The 17,844-nt window shown below is 36.3% G+C and overlaps 1 protein-coding gene across 1 annotated transcript; it reads left to right on the top strand.

The window, feature by feature from the left end:
• The first annotated feature begins 10,575 nt into the window (after positions 1–10,575).
• LOC144452176 (uncharacterized) lies at positions 10,576–16,286 on the top strand. Its single transcript, XM_078143218.1, has 5 exons — positions 10,576–10,753; positions 13,145–13,175; positions 13,973–14,161; positions 14,715–14,790; positions 15,367–16,286. The coding sequence occupies exons 1-5, from the start codon at positions 10,679–10,681 to the stop codon at positions 15,500–15,502; spliced, it is 507 nt and encodes a 168-aa protein (XP_077999344.1). The 5' UTR covers positions 10,576–10,678; the 3' UTR covers positions 15,503–16,286.
• Positions 16,287–17,844: the final 1,558 nt, after the last annotated feature.

Below are 17,844 nucleotides of genomic sequence, written 5' to 3'. Positions count from 1 at the left end.
GGAGCTAAAAAATATTTTGACACATACTGTAATAATAATGACAACACATTTTGAGTAGCTACATCCTAAAATTGATTGTATGTTTAATTGCTTATCTCCCCCATTGTAGATCACAATTAACAAACTACGGAATTAGCACAGGGGGATACTGCATTATATAGATAATCCAAAATCACCTGAGATGTGCATGCCATAGTCTACATATATGATAAAATTACCAGATATTAGTAACTAGCAACTGCAGGTTTTCCAGACAATTTGAATTATTTTCGTTTCTTTAATCCATATAATTGGCGGGGTAATTATAACAATAACTGGGGTTAATGAAATTGCATGTTTTCCCGCCAATTCGAACTACTTGTAGCTTGGAATTATTATTTCTTTTTTTTTAGATTTTAGTTTATTCATGTTTTTGGCCGGATAATTTTTCTGGCGGTATCTCGGCGTCGCCAATAAATAAGGTGCGTGAAACTGAACGTTTTCCCGCCTACTTAAACTACTTTCGAATTATTTTATTTGACTGAAAGACACAACATTAGGCTTCGTTACAGATAACATCAAAGGTTGTCTGAAAAGCCGCAGTCACCAGTTTATGTTATTAAAGACATTTTGCAACATTGTTCGAAATTTGGAGACCTGCGACATCAACATGAGTGTTGGCGTGCTTGCCGTGTACATGATGTACTCTGGAGGGCGGGCCCCTTTTTGACTGATGCATTATGAACTTTTCATAGGAAGCCATCTCCTCGCTTTTGAAATACGGGGTATGCCAGGTTTAACAGGGGTGGTCGCCATTCGTCATTCTGAAACGGTGTGCAGACTAATGAGAGTTCGATTTGATAATTTACTTTTAAAATAAGTAAAAAGTACGGCATTTTACATGTCACTTCTCTGCTTTTCGTATCACACTCTTGAGGACGGGCCCCTTTTTGTGTGTGATTATTGGAAACTCTATAAGCAAGAAGCCATATAGAGGTCTCCAAGTACGTGACATATGGAATATCATCGTTTCGACTGACGTGGACTAAATTTGTCACGGATTAGAAACGATGACTGGGGTAAGCGATCTGTGACCCAGTTTTCACCTCAACTTACTCGAGTCGTATGCGCATGCGCGATGCCCCGACACTGATTTTCCAGGCTTTCCCGCTATCCCAATGCTGTCACTCCATACTGACTCGCCGACTGTTTCTGGATAATCGAAGTTGACTTGAATTGAGGTAGGTATCAATTATGTTTTCTAGGACATCAATGCTCAGACCTTAGCGGTCAGAGATCGATGGTATCAATACAACTAGCCCCTAGGGTCAAAGTTATCTCCGTACACTTCAGACAAGTCGGAGGGCGAGGCCACTTCACTAGCACTGTATCAGTGTTATTCTAGTGCGCTGCCATCCTTCTTCGAATCTTAAGATCTCTCTTTTACGTCTAGCTGAATGAAATACTGGGATGAATTTAAATTTCAACCACAGCCACATATATACAGACAGTCATGACTGCCAATCAATCACAGAAATCTACCCAATAGTAAATGATGGAGGTAGTAGCACTTGTTTATTACAATATTACAGCCGATTGGACTGACAAATAAAGAATGACAATGTTTACATAGATTATATATATTGATAGATTAGTAGAATTGGTTTCCAACTTTGTCTCAACATTTGCTTCACTTATGGAAGTGTACAGTGAAGTACTTGAAGATTTTACGATCTTATCACAGTTGGATACTGATATGATAAGTAGTCAATGGGTTTGCCTGAATGAATAGTCAACTTTATAGTGTACAGAGTTGCCTGCTTTTCCTTGACTAAGTATTGCTATCTTTTCAGAGATATTTGGTCATCAATTTTGTGTTTGAATGAGTCCATGTAAATACCTTGAAATTGAATAAATATTCCAAAAATGTATGTAAATTTGTCTAGCAACAAGACCACGCTCATAGCAACAGCCAAATAATCATGTATATTGCAAAGATAACAGGAATTGAAAGACAAATGAATAAACATTAAAAAATGTATGCCAATGTGCCTAGCAACAAGACCACGCCCATAGCATCATCCAAATGATCACATATATTGCGGAGATAACGAGGATTAACAGACAAATGAATAAACATTCAATAAAATGTATGCAAATATGCCTGGCAACAAGACCATGCCCATAGCAACAGCGAAATGGTCGCGTATATCGCGAAGATAGCAACATGGTTGGATAGGCAACTGGATAGTCATTCAGCAAATGAACACCTATTGTTAGCATGGACTAGCATATGGATAAACGTTTTTAAAAACTGTAAAGTTGTGCTACAGCGCGATTGACAGTATTTTAACAATGTACAGAGGTGCTACAATGCCATTGGTGCTATTTTTTTATTCTCTGTTGTATGAATTGTTGCATGATGCAGAGGGTCACAAAAATGAATTTTAGTAGTTTTCTGGGCATGAAATAAAGACAGCTGTGATGAACTGGAAATCAGGCCCACATTTGTTCCCTTTAAGAAACAATGAGAAACTAATCTGTTTACAATGACATTTGTTCACAAACAAGTACTTTTTCTTTCATGTTCAGAAATGGATACAGCAATGTCAAAGATCAGTCAGTGTGAAAAGGCCTTGAATGAAGCGCACTGTGAGTTACTTCAACGATTTGAGAATGAGACACTCTCTGATAAAGGTAAGTTGGTCATCTACATAACCATTTATCCAATAACATCTTGATAACAAAAAACATATATTGTTTGTTGGCATTAGTAGACTTGGCTCACTAGGGCTGGCGACAATTGTAGCTTTGATTTTGGTACAACTGAACTGAGGTTCAGTAGTGCTTAGGGTGTGTGTGCATGCATGCGTGCGTGCTTGTATGTATGTATGTGTGTGTGTGTGTGTGTGTGTGTGTGTGTGTGAATGTCAAAATATGTAATATTTACTGAAAAAAATAAATCACCGCTGATTAGTGTGAAATATAATATAATGGAGATTTTCTTTAGGCGAAATATAATAGAGATTTTCTTAGTAGGGAGTTCAGAATTCAAAATGGCGGCCATACGAATTCACGGTCACTGTAAAATTCATTCGATTTTTAATTTGCTGTTTTAACCAACTCCAGTTGTCTATTCGCGATAAAATTACAATTAGTTTGGAAATGGGGTAGATTTGCAATTATTTCACGCCATAAAAGCTTATGTTGTGTAGTTTTCGAAAAGCATGCCCAGTGGGAAAGTCACCCAACAGGCGACTTCGCGCTATTACTGTACTACGTGGCACTTGATTCTGGCGGGGGTGTCTCTTGAAAACGGGAATAGTGAAGGGAGAGCCAATCAAGTGAGACCTTTCAAATCTAGCTAAAATTATGAGACTACATCTACAAACATTCTCTTTGCTGTACCTGTGGTTGGGTTTTTTACCACGCTTACTAAATTTTGTGCAAACTTCATATCCACCCAATCTTGGATGCCTACACCACCAAGTTGCTACTTGTAATTTAGAACTAAAACATTTCCCTGAAGTTGTGGCTACACTGAAATGCCAGATGGTTTTCTTGCATTTGTGGCAGAATATGTTTGGATATATAACCACTGTCACTGAGCTCAGTAACACCAAAATACGTGGATAACTCTTGGGAGTAATCAACACAAAGAAATACGGGTGTTCACCTGATTTTGTCACCTCAAATTCTACAACTATTACTCAGTACATACTTATGAAAGTCAAGGTTATGACACATTCTTCACCAAAAAGGAAAACGTCCATGAAAAATTATGGTCATCAGAAGTGTCGACTAGCTATGCGCCTACTAAGATGTGTCGTCAAACTCAAATAAGGTGCCCTTTATTACGTCACACATAAACAAAGGATGGTTACCATGGAACGACATTCGAAGGTCGAGGCTGGGAAATCCTGACTGCAGCTCAATGCAAAGACTGACCTCTCAAGCACACAATAAATCATACTTCAAGATAAAATTATGTTGAACATCGTAAAAATGTTATTTTTGAGTACAAGTGGTCATAAATTTCACGGCAACAATCGAAAATATTTGATACTTAAAACATTTGCTCTCAAAAATTGATGTCAATCAACTTAGTTTATACATCTTAGTCGATCAGCGTTCACGTCATTTGCCATATTCCACACACGAATGGATTCCCCAAATGGTACCGATTCAAATTTTGGTATATATTTGCCATGTTTGGGAATTATCGACAACATATTTGTTTGGTTTTTCACAACTCCAACTAATATAGCAATAACATGCAACTTAAACAGACGTGCGCACTGAAAAAAAAATAAGTCAGATGAAATATTTAGCATTTTTGGATGTCCTAAAATTTAAAAATAGAACACTTCTTTTTAGAAGTCATATAAATATTGTTTAATTGGGTATAACTCTTTCAATATCTTAAAGATTTTTGCTAATGAATGCAGTTTTTAAGAAGTTAACTTCCTGTAAAATGGAAAAATTGTCAGTTTATAGAGATTTACAACTCAATTTTCTAAAAAAAAAAAAAACAGGCAAATTTTAGCGCGGTAAGTGTGCAATAACTTTTGAACAAATTTCATAATTTTTTTTATTTTACTTTGCTTTCATAGGATGATAATTGTCCAATATTGAAATATAGCTATTATGTTTCTAAATTTTTCACAGAACTCCCTATTCCTAGGTATGCATAAAGAATTGTACAAGACATAATTACCCCCATAGTATGCCAATATCATCAAAATAAACTTACACTAGCTACAACTGGGACATTTTTTTCATCAAGTAACCAAAGATACATTGTATGTGTTAATTAGTGGTCAAAATTATACATAGGTTGTGTTTATATCATCTTGAGTGAAAGCTTGACTTTGAATTTATCATTTGTTATAAAAACATTATTGCATACCTGAATATAAAATGACATGCAAATGGGGACGCAATAAAAATTGCACACCAAGTGTGTGATCACAAAGTATCATATTAACAGAATTTGCTCTTTTGGATATACATATGTAATAATAACAGAATCCTATGTCATGTGCCAGTGTGGGTATTCAGGGGTATTTGCAGTCATGCTTGCAGTGTTTTCTACTGCACTTTCACTCACTACACTCATGGAAGTATGACTGTAGAGAAAATTGCAAGCCCTCATGCAAGTACATCACACTTGCACTTACATGTCATTGGGGTTCTGTCATATTCTCGTTTGTGTCAACAGATATATCAATAGTAATAGATGGGCTATGTCTACATGGGCATGTTACATTGGAGGAAGTTGTGGTTCAAGAAGACGTTGATGAACAAAGTGCAGGGTGCTGTACAAGAATGGAGAATGATGAATTGGTGACTGAGGAGAATTCTTCACAATCTGCAACTGCATTTGAAGAAACTGATAGCGATATCACGAAGCAGACAGTGCAAGACTCAGCGGATGCTTGTATTGAGCATAGCGCTAGACGGGAAGATGATGGGTTGGTAACTAATGAGATCCAGAATTCCTCAAGTGATACTTGTGTAGTTGAAGAAAGTGATAGCGATATCACAAAGCAGACAGTGCAAGACTCAGAGGATGCTTGTATTGAGCATAGTGCTAGACAGGAAGATGATGGGTTGGTAACTAATGAGATCCAGAATTCCTCAAGTGATACTTGTGCAGTTGAAGAAACTGATAGCGATATCACAAAGCAGACAGTGCAAGACTCAGCGGATGCTTGTATTGAGCATAGTGCTAGACGGGAAGATGATGGGTTGGTAACTAATGAGATCCAGAATTCCTCAAGTGATACTTGTGCAGTTGAAGAAAGTGATAGCGATATGGAGCTGAGATGGTCAGATGTTGAGGATCTGTGTTCTTGGAGTGATATGTGTGAAGCCAGAAACCTTGTAAGAAAGAAAAAATATAAATGTGAGGTATGTGGTCAGACTTTTTTTCGAAAGTGTGATCTGAAAAGACATATGAAGATCTACCCAAATGAAAGACAATATATATGTAAGGAGTGTGGTCAAAGGTTCACAGACAGTGGGAAGTTGAAAGAACACATGACCATCCATGAGAAGGAAAAAACATTCAGGTGTATCGAGTGTGATGAAGGTTTTCATGATGAAGATCAACTGAAGGAACACACATGTAATTACCTATTTGATAAACCATACATGTGTTTGGAGTGTTTTCAGGGTTTTTTTCACAATCACAGCTTGGTACGCCACATGAGAATCCATACACATGAAAGACCATTCTTGTGTGAGGAGTGTGGTAAAAGTTTTACTCAAAAGCATCATCTTAAAGGACACATGAGGATCCACACAAGAGAACGACCATTTGTATGCAATGACTGTGGTGAAAAATTTACTGTAAGTAGTAGTTTAAAAAGGCATAGGAGGGTTCATACAAATGAAAGACCGTTTGTATGTAAGGGGTGCGGACACCGTTTTACTCAAAAACATCATATGGAAAACCATTTCTATTCTGCACACACTTGAAATACCATTTGTATGTAAGGAGTGCGGACACCGTTTTACTGAAAACATCATATGGAAAACCATTTCTATTCTGCACACACATGAAAGACCGTTTGTATGTAATGGTATGGCTGTCAGTCATTGAAATATTGGAAGATTCTAATATTTCATTGCACTGTTGTTTGATGAAATTAAGTTTTTGTTGTTATGTTAAACATTGTTGTTAGTTCCAGCATTATATCGACCAGTTTTGTATCTTGTTTCACTCCATTTGGCAAGTTGTTGATCATTTGAAACTTTCTTATGTATGTAAATATTGTTCACAGGTTGACAAACATTCCTTAGAACTTTGCCATACACAACACACCAGTTTGGAACTATGTCTGCAATGAAGGCTTGTTACTACCTTTAATTGCATTTTACCCTCATGCTAGAGGGTCAAAATAGCATTAAGAAAGTTGACTCATTCTCACATCGTGTATAGTAGTAATGCATGGCGTCGTGCATGTGAACAAGCTGGACAACATATTTCTACTCATGGTACATGTCCATGGAGTGGAAGTCGGTATCAACCTAGAAATTGAATATTCATTATTTTTACAATGTGCGTAGGTGGTAAAATTCTATTTCAGATACCGTGAATTTAATGTTTACTTTTTAAGACATTGACTAAATATCTTGGTATTATCATTAACATGAACATTTGCCTTTATATTACATATAGCCTCGTCTGTCAAGCTACTATTTGTGACAACCCTTCTTTTTTCATAGTGATTGCTATGTTGGATGTCTGAAATACAATCCAGTGAATTTGTTTATTTATTTACCATTATTTCCATTATTCGACTCTCCTAGCTCTGTCACATTCTTGCAAGCTAGAGCACATATTTCTACTGAAGCAACGTACGCTTCGGACGGTGTCGTAAAAAGGCCTGTGGTTTATGACAGTGTCTCAGTTATAGCGATCTTTAATGATGTCCCTTCTTTTTTTGTACTTTGTTGTTGCTACTTTGCATATCTGAAATGTAATCCAGATAATATGTTAATTTTTACAAATTATTTTGTCCCATACTTTGACACTTAATTAGAATTCTGTCATAGCTATCTTTTATGACGTTTCTTCTTTTTTAAAAATTAAAATGAGGTGCAGTTATTTACCTCAAGTTGGATTTCTGAAATGTAAACTTGTTAATTTATTTTCAATCACTTTAGAATCCTATACTAGATCAGTGATAAACAAAAATGATTAAACTTGCACTATACCTGCAAGTGGCCTTACCGGGACTTATTTCTATCAAATAACGAAAGATATCTTCACTAAAATTTGGTCAATCACTTAGAAAAAGACATTGTATCTGTTAATTAGTGGTCAATATTATCTGTAGGTGGTGTAGTGACAAGTTTGAATCTTAAGTGAAAATGTGGTTTTTGGGGTTGAGCCATTTTATAGCTAAAATGACGTAGTCTTGGTGTTTCACTCATCGGACATTACATTTTTGACACAGAGATAGACATATTTCAATTCTAGACTAACAATAACAGAGACACAATAAACACAGCAGGATCCTTTGCCCAATCACATTGAACACTGATAAGCATTGCTATTCTTTCACAGTGCAGTAAAAACAGGATTCTAATGAAAACATTACACATGGACTTGATGATTTTAATGGCTGCAATTGTTTATTTTCTAACTGATAATCAACATTTCAACTTGACTACTTCTACATCCCCACTGTACATGGCACCTATGTAATTGTTTCTTTTGCATTAGAAGTTGTCTGAAGGGGTGTGTATTAAATGTCATGTCACATGAGTAAAACTCCAAGCCTACATCATTTTAGCTGTAGTTCTCATCCTACAGAAACGATTTTACTTTTAATGGATCTGTTTTGTACCCCAAATTACAAATATTTCTAAAAAAAGAAAAAAGAAATGGAGAAATGGAAGAATGTTCATATAGTAACTGCATGTCACTAAAATATGTTAACGTGTCAAAAGAACTATTTCTTCCCTACATACTGGCTTTGTTTTCATAGCACTACATACTACTACATACTGGCTTTGTTTTCATAGCACTACACACTACTACATACTGGCTTTGTATTCATAACACTACATACTACTACATACTGGCTTTGTATTCATAGTAATACATACTACTACATACTGGCTTTGTATTCATAGCACTACATACTACTACATCCTGGCTTTGTATTCATAGAATTACATATACTACTACATACTGGCTTTGTATTCATAGCACTACATACTATTACTAGTACATACTGGCTTTGTAATCATAGCACTACATACTACTACATACTGGCTTTATATTCATAGCACTACATACTACTACATATTGGCTTTGTATTCATAGCACTACATACTACTACATACTGGCTTTGTATTCATAGTACTACATACTACTACATACTGGCTTTGTATTCATAGTACTACATACTACATACTGGCTTTGTATTCATAGCACTACATACTACTACATACTGGCTTTGTATTCATAGCATTACATACTACTACATACTGGCTTTGTATTCATAGCACTACATACTACTACATACTGGCTTTGTATTCATAGCACTACATACTACTACATACTGGCTTTGTATTCATAGTACTGCATACTACTACATACTGGCGGCTTTGTATTCATAGCACTACGTACTACTACATACTGTCTTTGTATTCATAGTACTACACATTACTACATACTGGCTTTGTATTCATAGGACTACATACTGGCTTTGTATTCATAGCACTAAATACTACTACATACTGGCTTTGTATTCATAGCACTACATACTACTACATACTGACTTTGTATTTATAGCACTACATACTACTACTACATACTGGCATTGCATTCATAGCACTACATACCACTACATACTAAGTCTGTATTCATAGCACTACATATTACTACATACTGGCTTTGTATTCATAGTACTACATACTACTACATACTGACTTTGTATTCATAGCACTACATACTACTACTACTACATACTGGCATTGCATTCATAGCACTACATAGCACTACATACTAACTTTGTATCCATAGCACTACATATTACTACATACTGGCTTTGTATTCATAGTACTACATACTACTACATACTGATTTGAGAAATTCATTATGCAGTGTGAAACTTTTCAATTTTGTACAGTTTTAATAGTTAGAAGGTTGGGGGGGGGGGGGGTAGAGTCTGAGGTCTAACTAAAATAATAACTTTTTTCTACGTATTTGAGAAAAAATAATAAAATCGCGAAAATTGTGAAGTCTCGCAAGAAATAGTGGATGCAGAAACTGAGATCAACTTAAAAAGACAATATAAAACTGTTCTTCCAATCTGTAATGGCTATACATCTGATGAGAAGAAACCAATAACACAGACACCATATGGAAAACAACGGAAAACATAACTACCTGTAGTAGACACATATGAAAAAAAAAAATTAAAAATAAAATAAAAAGTCTATCTACCCCACCTACTCTAAAATTGAGCGTAATAGGAACCACCCATACATCTTACCCCTACCCCATTTACCTTCATCAATAGGAACCATATAAGGTTTTTTTGTTAGGCCTTACGTGCAGATGACTCAGAACCGTGTCATCGTAGATAGAAAATTAATTATGATAATTAATAGTTCCCTGCTAACATCAATGGTTTAGAATCATGGGTCCCTAACTCAATTCATCTAGTGTACGTGTGCGTCCAACCATGGAAGTTATACTTTCATGGTCCAACCATTGAATGTGTACGTTAGATGAGCGGATGCGACTCCATAATGTCACGTACTCGGTCCAATATGTAATCACTCGATGGCCAACCCTCGTTTTAAACGGTAGCTATGTTTATACGCTACACTGGTAACCGAGCAATTGTAGACGGAGACACTTGAAGTATTCGTTGTCAGGTTCTGAACATACCAAATGAACACGTTTTTTGCTACGTATACCATGAATAGAAATCACCATTATGCAAGTAGGTGAACAATGCAATGCCAATAAGGAGGGATTATGACAATACGGTACATAAAAGAGCCCTCTTCCCGATAAACACAATTGTAAACACAAAGACAACACTCGCGTCTTTTATTTTCTCACCGTTATAGTCGGGTCACCAACAACGCCTGCAGCTAATTACAACTGTTGACGACACCACACAAACGTTAACGGTGTCCTGATCGTAACATCGGAGCGGTGCAGTTAATGAAGATGTCGAATCCACGTTGTTATTTCGATATTACCATCAGTGGCATTGATGTTGGGAGAATGGTTTTTGAGGTAAGTGGTACCAAACAGGTGTCTACAGTTGCCCTGGGATATGCGACATTCAAGCTAAGTATTCGTGCGACTACTTTAGACCCTCTCTTTGGTCTTATAACCAAAGTATACGGTTGTCGCTCATTGTCATAAAAGTGTTTAAACATTGTGAACTTTATTTTATAATATTAGTCAGCAAAATTCGACGTTACAGGCGCTAGAAAGAAGGAACGAACGTATGTATAATGGGGGTAGAAGTTAAGTAGGGGATTAGCAAAGGCAAAAATCATCCGTCTGTCTTTCTAGTTAGTTTTATCGGGGTCACAGATAACGGTAACGACCAACACATTGACCGATACAGCACCGGTGTTCAGTTAACTCTATCTGTGTCCATTCACAACTTCATTCATAACACTAACCATGTGTTTTGATGGGGTTAAGTCATTAATAATATAGCCAGAAATCCGCTACCCGATCGTTATTCAAACTCCTGCCTTGCACTACAAAGAATTCGACCTTAGAGACCAACATTCGTTGCCTGAATCAACGACTAGAGTTTGCTTCTAACAGTTTTATTTTGCTGTTGCGAAAATAGAAATCTGTCATTTTTCAAAATCGTTGGAATTACTGGAACACGTCCATCAAACCATGGGTTCATAATACGATACGAAAACAAGATAACGGATGCTCAAAATTACTTCAATGCGATGGTAGTTTGATGACGTCACAGGCATGCCAAGATCTGAGACAAAATGGCTAAAGAACGCAAAAAGAAATTCCTCCAAGTACAAAGGGCACATACAAACCACAAAAACCATTCATTTTGTAGATACCTGCATACGAACGTCTGGAATATTATAGAACTGCACAAATTTACCACTCGATAGTTTATTTAACTTCGTTGTGGCAAAGTTTGTTAACTTGACCGTTGGCTACGTAACCAACTGAACTATAATGTAATTATATACTTCAAAATCGAATTTGGCACATTTACAACTTTCAATGAAATGAATTTATTCCGGATTTACGTGCACATGTTTTGAAGTGTCTAAGTTCTTCGTGTTCATATGATGTACACATCAATTTGGAGTTATTATCGGACACATCACCAGCATAATTCTGTTTAATTGAACACGTGGATGAATATCTGGTTTTGATGATGAAGGTTTAGTGTTGTTTCTCTCTGGTAACTCGGTCAATATACAACTGTCGACATCAGAACGTTGACTAATGGAACATGTTACAAACACGGAAGGTAAACAAATTAATGGGATTAATAACACTTGACACAGCATGTTGGAAGCGCAGCGACTTGTATTACACACCATGGTTTGATAAGGACAATTTTATGGCCTCTTTATGTGTACATGAAATGCCAGGGGAACTGGAAATTTGTTTGTGGATGTGAACGATCATGTAAAGTGGCAATAAAAGTATTGTTATCAAATGATGGCATGTAATACAAGTCTCTGTACTTCCAAAATGCTGTGTCAAGTGTTATTAATCCAATTCAGTTGTTTACTTTCCCTGTTTGTAACAGGTTCCGTTCGTCTATGCAGACTATGGTCACGATGTCGGGATTATAAACCACAGTATATAGTGTAAACCATAGTAATATACAGTCGCTGTACTTCTGTACTTCTGATAATGTATAAACCGTAGTATATATTAGCTGTACTTCTTGACCTAAATGAAACGAACATTGCATGCATAGCTACATAGCAACGAAGACGCTGTTGTTAACTTAAGAATCGATTGAAGACGTTGACTTTTTTTTGTAGTGGAGGGATTTGTTGAGGCTTTAGTGTAAGTCTCAATGAATACAGCGGATTAATTGATTCACTAACACAATGGTAATAGTACACGTACGTTTGACCTGGAGGTCACCAAACAGTTCATACAGTCACACACGTACATAATGTTTGAAAGTATAACTGGAATTGACGCTATTCAACAGTTGGCGATTCATGTGGGGATGGGGGGGGGGGGGGGGCAGCAGAGGGGCCTGGCGGGAAACGAACAAAAACGAAAGCATGTCATTGAAAGAGGATGAGTGGATCTGAATAACTTCACATTTCCTTATCTTCGACACCCTTCAAATTAAAATTAAAATTTCATCAAAAACTTCCGTTCCTAAATCTCGTCTTGAAATGTTTTTATTTGAAATGTTTTGAATTTGTTTTTCATTTAGTACAAACGATTAGAATATATATAACATGCAGGGGCTTGCGTATTTTAATATTCTCCCGCCCTCTTTTTGCGCATATTTACAACAAGTCTAATAAGAAATTCTCTGAACGCGAGAGTAACATGATGTTGAGTGACGATTAACTAGATCTTACTTGTTATAAATTTAACAGTCTAAAACCTATAATTTAATAGCATTTATCTTCATCTTGTTTTCTTTGATAGTTACGAGCAGATGTGGTGCCCAAAACTGTCGGTGAGTTTCTATGGTTACTTCTCTTGTTGCGCAGTAGTTGCTGAGTGTAATTTTAACTCTAGATCTGGAAATATTAACGATTTGAGATTGAATTCAGATCTAACATAAACCGTGGTAGAGAATCCAGACTTACGAAATACAAACAGCGATGAAAATATATAAACATTGACAAACTTGACATGTATGAACGACAATGTGATTTTACATTTTCTCTGTACTCTACACACCTTCATAGTTACATATCCCTGACAGCCTGTTTACTGGGAGGTTGTGTATCTCGCATCTTTCGTCACAGTGCACGTGGATTTGCGAGATACCGTGACGCGGCACGAGAGCTAACAATATAACACAACCCGCCGTAAGCAGGCTACCAGGGGTATGTACTATACCAGTTATTAGGTAGGGAAAATGCGTATATAATAGTGATTCTCGTTTCATAGACATATAATGATGTTGATATTTAATCACGTGATCATTCAAGTTCATATCTGTCATTTTGTCAATGTTGATGTATTGTTGATTTTTTCTTTTCATAGAAAACATTTTTAGTGAGACATTAGACGTACATAACGGTATTTTGGGAATTAAGAATTTCGCATTTCTTTTCCCGTCTTTCATGTTTACAAGTGCTACCATACACATACTTTAACATACTACTTTTGTCGTACAATGACATCGGCCTGGAGAATAGTAAGACCGGTGGGGGCGCCCCGACACAACGTATCTTGCGAAGTATTAAACGCGGGAACGGCTCCAAATATTCACTAATCGTGTGATTTCATATTTTCACAAAACAGAAAATTTTCGAGTTCTGTGTACTGGGGAGAAAGGATATGGCTACAAAGGAAGTATATTCTATCGAATATTACCTGGACATTTCTGCCAGGGTGGCGATTTCACTAATAATGACGGCACAGGAGGTACAAGCATATATGAAGAAGGGTATTTTGAAGACGAAAACTTTGAATTAAAACACATTGGTCCAGGTAGGAAACTTTTAAATGTATTTTCAATAGAGGGAAGTTGTCCACATTTTTACAAGTTTCGCAGTTACTTTTAGCTTCATTGCGAATTTATTTACATTATTTTAGTCATGAAACAAACTTCATCGCTACTAGATTATGCTCAGAGGCTTTATCGTGGTAGAACTTTCAACTCTCATTAGTAATGGTGACGTGTGCAAATAATTCGATGACGTAATTATTTAGCGTTAAAAATGACGTCATTTTGAATCATTTTGTCTGAACAGCATGCTAAATGTAGTGTGTTTCTGTCAGTAAGTTTCCATACAGAACTGTACTATATGAAGTGTCTCCCCGTAATGAGTCTGCTAGACCAAAGTTCTGTTTTCACACCAATGTTTTCGTCAGATCACGAGGACAACTCTCGTTCAACCTTATTTTGTGTCTCTCCTGACAAGGTGAAGTAGGCCTGATAGATAACGTAAATAGCCCACTCTCGTGAAATCTCGTCACTTTTAGGTGGTGGGGGCTTTAATCGATATTTTGAATAATCTTGATTTATCTTCCACCATTGCAGGTTTTATATCAATGGCGAATCACGGACCAAACAAGAATGGCTCACAGTTTTTCATAACGAACGACATAATTAACAGGTAGGGTCTGAACTAACGTCATGATCTGAAAACGTACATTTTACAAAAGTGTTTATTTTTGGTACTGTTGTACAATCACCAGCTCCTTGCCATAATCTTACGTTCATAAATAAGTCAATGTCGCAAATGAAAGCAGCTGTTGTATGCAGTTTTCCAGGTAACAAGGAAACGGTGATGATGTACAGGTACGTCAGACATGACAGCGCCCTCTCAGCCCAAGGGAGGATAAATCGCAACCACCAATTTGCAATTTTCGTACATAAAAAAATGCGTTATATATTTAACCCTTTACCCACAAAAGTGTGGAAAGAACGTCCCTATGTAGGATATTACAAGGATAGGCAAGGAATGGCATGGTTGTTTGTTTACCTCGTGTATTATACTCCCCTGAATAACAGCTATCAAGTTATTTCAAAGGACGCCACCAACGTCTAATAACATTGCTTGAAAATATTGTTTAGATTCAATATTAACAGTTACAGTTTACATGGTCCCAAGTAACAAAGTTTTTGTTATATTTCCTAAAACCGTAATTTTTACGTTTCTTTTTTTTCTTTTTATTTCAACAAAATTCAGTTTTGATGGTAAACACGTGGTGTTCGGTCACATCGAGGAAGGCTTTGACATACTCCAAGGAATCGACGGTGTTGGTACAGACACTGGACGACCACGAGTTGACGTCGTCATCAAAAACTGTGGACAGTTATCGTGATGGAGAACACATGAACTGATATGAACGACAATGGACATTAATCATTCCGAAACCAAGGCAACTCGTGCAGTTTAAGTCACAATGGTACTTAGCGAATGCGATCATCTTTGTTGTAGTAAAACATATTTTATTCACGGTGGTATCGTCCGATAGAGCTGGGTAGAAATTCATGTTTTCTAAAAATGGGACACTTTATCTAATGCGTTTATGTTTGTTTGTTTGTTTGTTTGTTTGTTTGTTTGTTTGTTTGTGTGTGTGTGTGTTTGTTTGTTTGTTTGTTTGTTTGTTTGTTTGTTTGTTTGTTTGTGGGGGTCGTCATTGTATTTCGTGACTTTCTCGTTACTCCAATAAACCTTGAGTTCACGAGGTTCGACAATGAAAACAGACATTTTTCGACCATACATGTCATACAATATTTGTTCAAAATTGGTATGAGTACAGATTAACACGAGATGCTAGAAGTAGTTTTTTTTACTGTCCGATAATTTTCGGGGGTGGATCATTTTCAGCGAGAAAGATTTTTTATGTACGTAAAACAGATGAAGAACGCGTCTTGGGGAACGAAGAAAAATATTGGGGAATAACATCTAATTGTCGAGGGCGGTCAATTAATACTCCGTAAAAATATATTAAATGTGTTAGGAACAGTGGACGATTTGTTTCTGATGATGTATGAGATTTTCTTGGCATGAAACTCATTCCATTGAAAAAAATTGATAGAAGTATGTAATGAGTATTCCATTCCTCGTATATAGCTTATTTAATGTATATAGCGCCAACAATTGTCACATATCTTGTTATTTTAAATAAAATTAGTAGATTTTATAAAGAGCGCCACCAATGTCATCCTTCGAAAATGGTTGAAATGATCGATTTGATGTGATACTGTGTATGTGAAAAAAACAAAAGGTGTACACTGTCATTACTGTTGGTAATCTAAAATATTCCATATTCAGAACTCCTACAAAATATAATGGAGAGATTTATCTAGCCACTTGGATTAATACAGGGGCAAGTGAGATTTCACGAGAGTTTACACGAGATTGTGCGAGAGTATACATTATGAACTGTACTGTCGCTTGGATTGAAACGCTGTGTAGAAATACCGTCAAAAAGTGGTATAAGAAGGACACACCAAAGCCTGCTTGCGGATTCAATGCTCATTTGCAACACCCTTACTAAAAAGCTCATTTTTAAAAAAATATGAGCGAAGGAATTTTTTAGTCTGTTGGTTTTATAACGAGTAGGCAGACGTTACAAACTGTCTCATTTCGTAGATCATAATTTGATGTTTTTCATAATGAGAATTTCTATAATAAAAAAAACTTTTAGAGAAAAATGGTACAAAACTGTCACCATTGCTTGATTAACGTAAATATGTATGAAAGAGCTAAGAACAACAGACACATGAATCAAACTCATCGACCAGCGATACAACATGATAGGGACATGGGCCAGACCTGAATGTAGACTGTACGACTCGTGTTGCCCAATCCTCTCTACATTAACCAATGTGTGAGGGCGCCCGTCACGGCTTACTTTACACACTAATCTGAACATATAATGTATTATTTTTGCTTCTATGAAGAACGACATACCTCAGAATGAAAAGTCACCTAAACCAGGGTTCAATAGTAATTTAAGTAAATTCCAGGTAACTATTTTCAGTGTTTGTGTATGGAACAAAATTTTACATGTTTGATACACAGAATTCTAAGTTATTGTATTTATAAAACGAATAACCATTATATCTGTAACGTTGCACCTCGGAACATTTAATGAATGACTCAATTACGTCATATTTGGGTATGCCCCAAAATTACCCGTGACATCATGATTGCAGAGAAAATGCACAAGATGCGCGCGTAAACCTGTCAACAATTAGGGTGATTTTATACCCACGCCAAGGAATAAATCAACATAAATACGATACCAGGTGAGTTTAATGTGCGCATCTAATATTTTTAAAATAGTCTTTCACGTTGGCATATGTCCCTTTAATGCAAAACCATACATAAAGTCTAGCGGCAAAATTACGACTATGTTGACTTCAGACCATTTAATTGGACAGAATACAAAACCATTTAATTAAAAAAATGTAATTAGTGTACGTTAATATTTCAAAAAGTTCAAGGACCCACTTTTCATTCATTTATTACTCTTGATGTTGACACATAAATAAAATAATAGAGAACTTAGTTTTATGGTCTGCAAGCACTGAAAGTACAATATAATTGAAACTTAATAACAGCAGTGAACGTAGAAAGAAAGAATGGCGAACAGTCAATCAAGCAGTGACGGCCATCTTGGTGACGAAATACCGTCTTTCATTTAATCTGTCC

This window comes from Glandiceps talaboti, chromosome 22 (assembly GCF_964340395.1).
Source record: "Glandiceps talaboti chromosome 22, keGlaTala1.1, whole genome shotgun sequence".
Classification (NCBI taxonomy): domain Eukaryota; kingdom Metazoa; phylum Hemichordata; class Enteropneusta; family Spengelidae; genus Glandiceps; species Glandiceps talaboti.
Note: the sequence above shows the minus strand (reverse complement) of the source record. Positions and strands in the feature narration are given on the sequence as shown.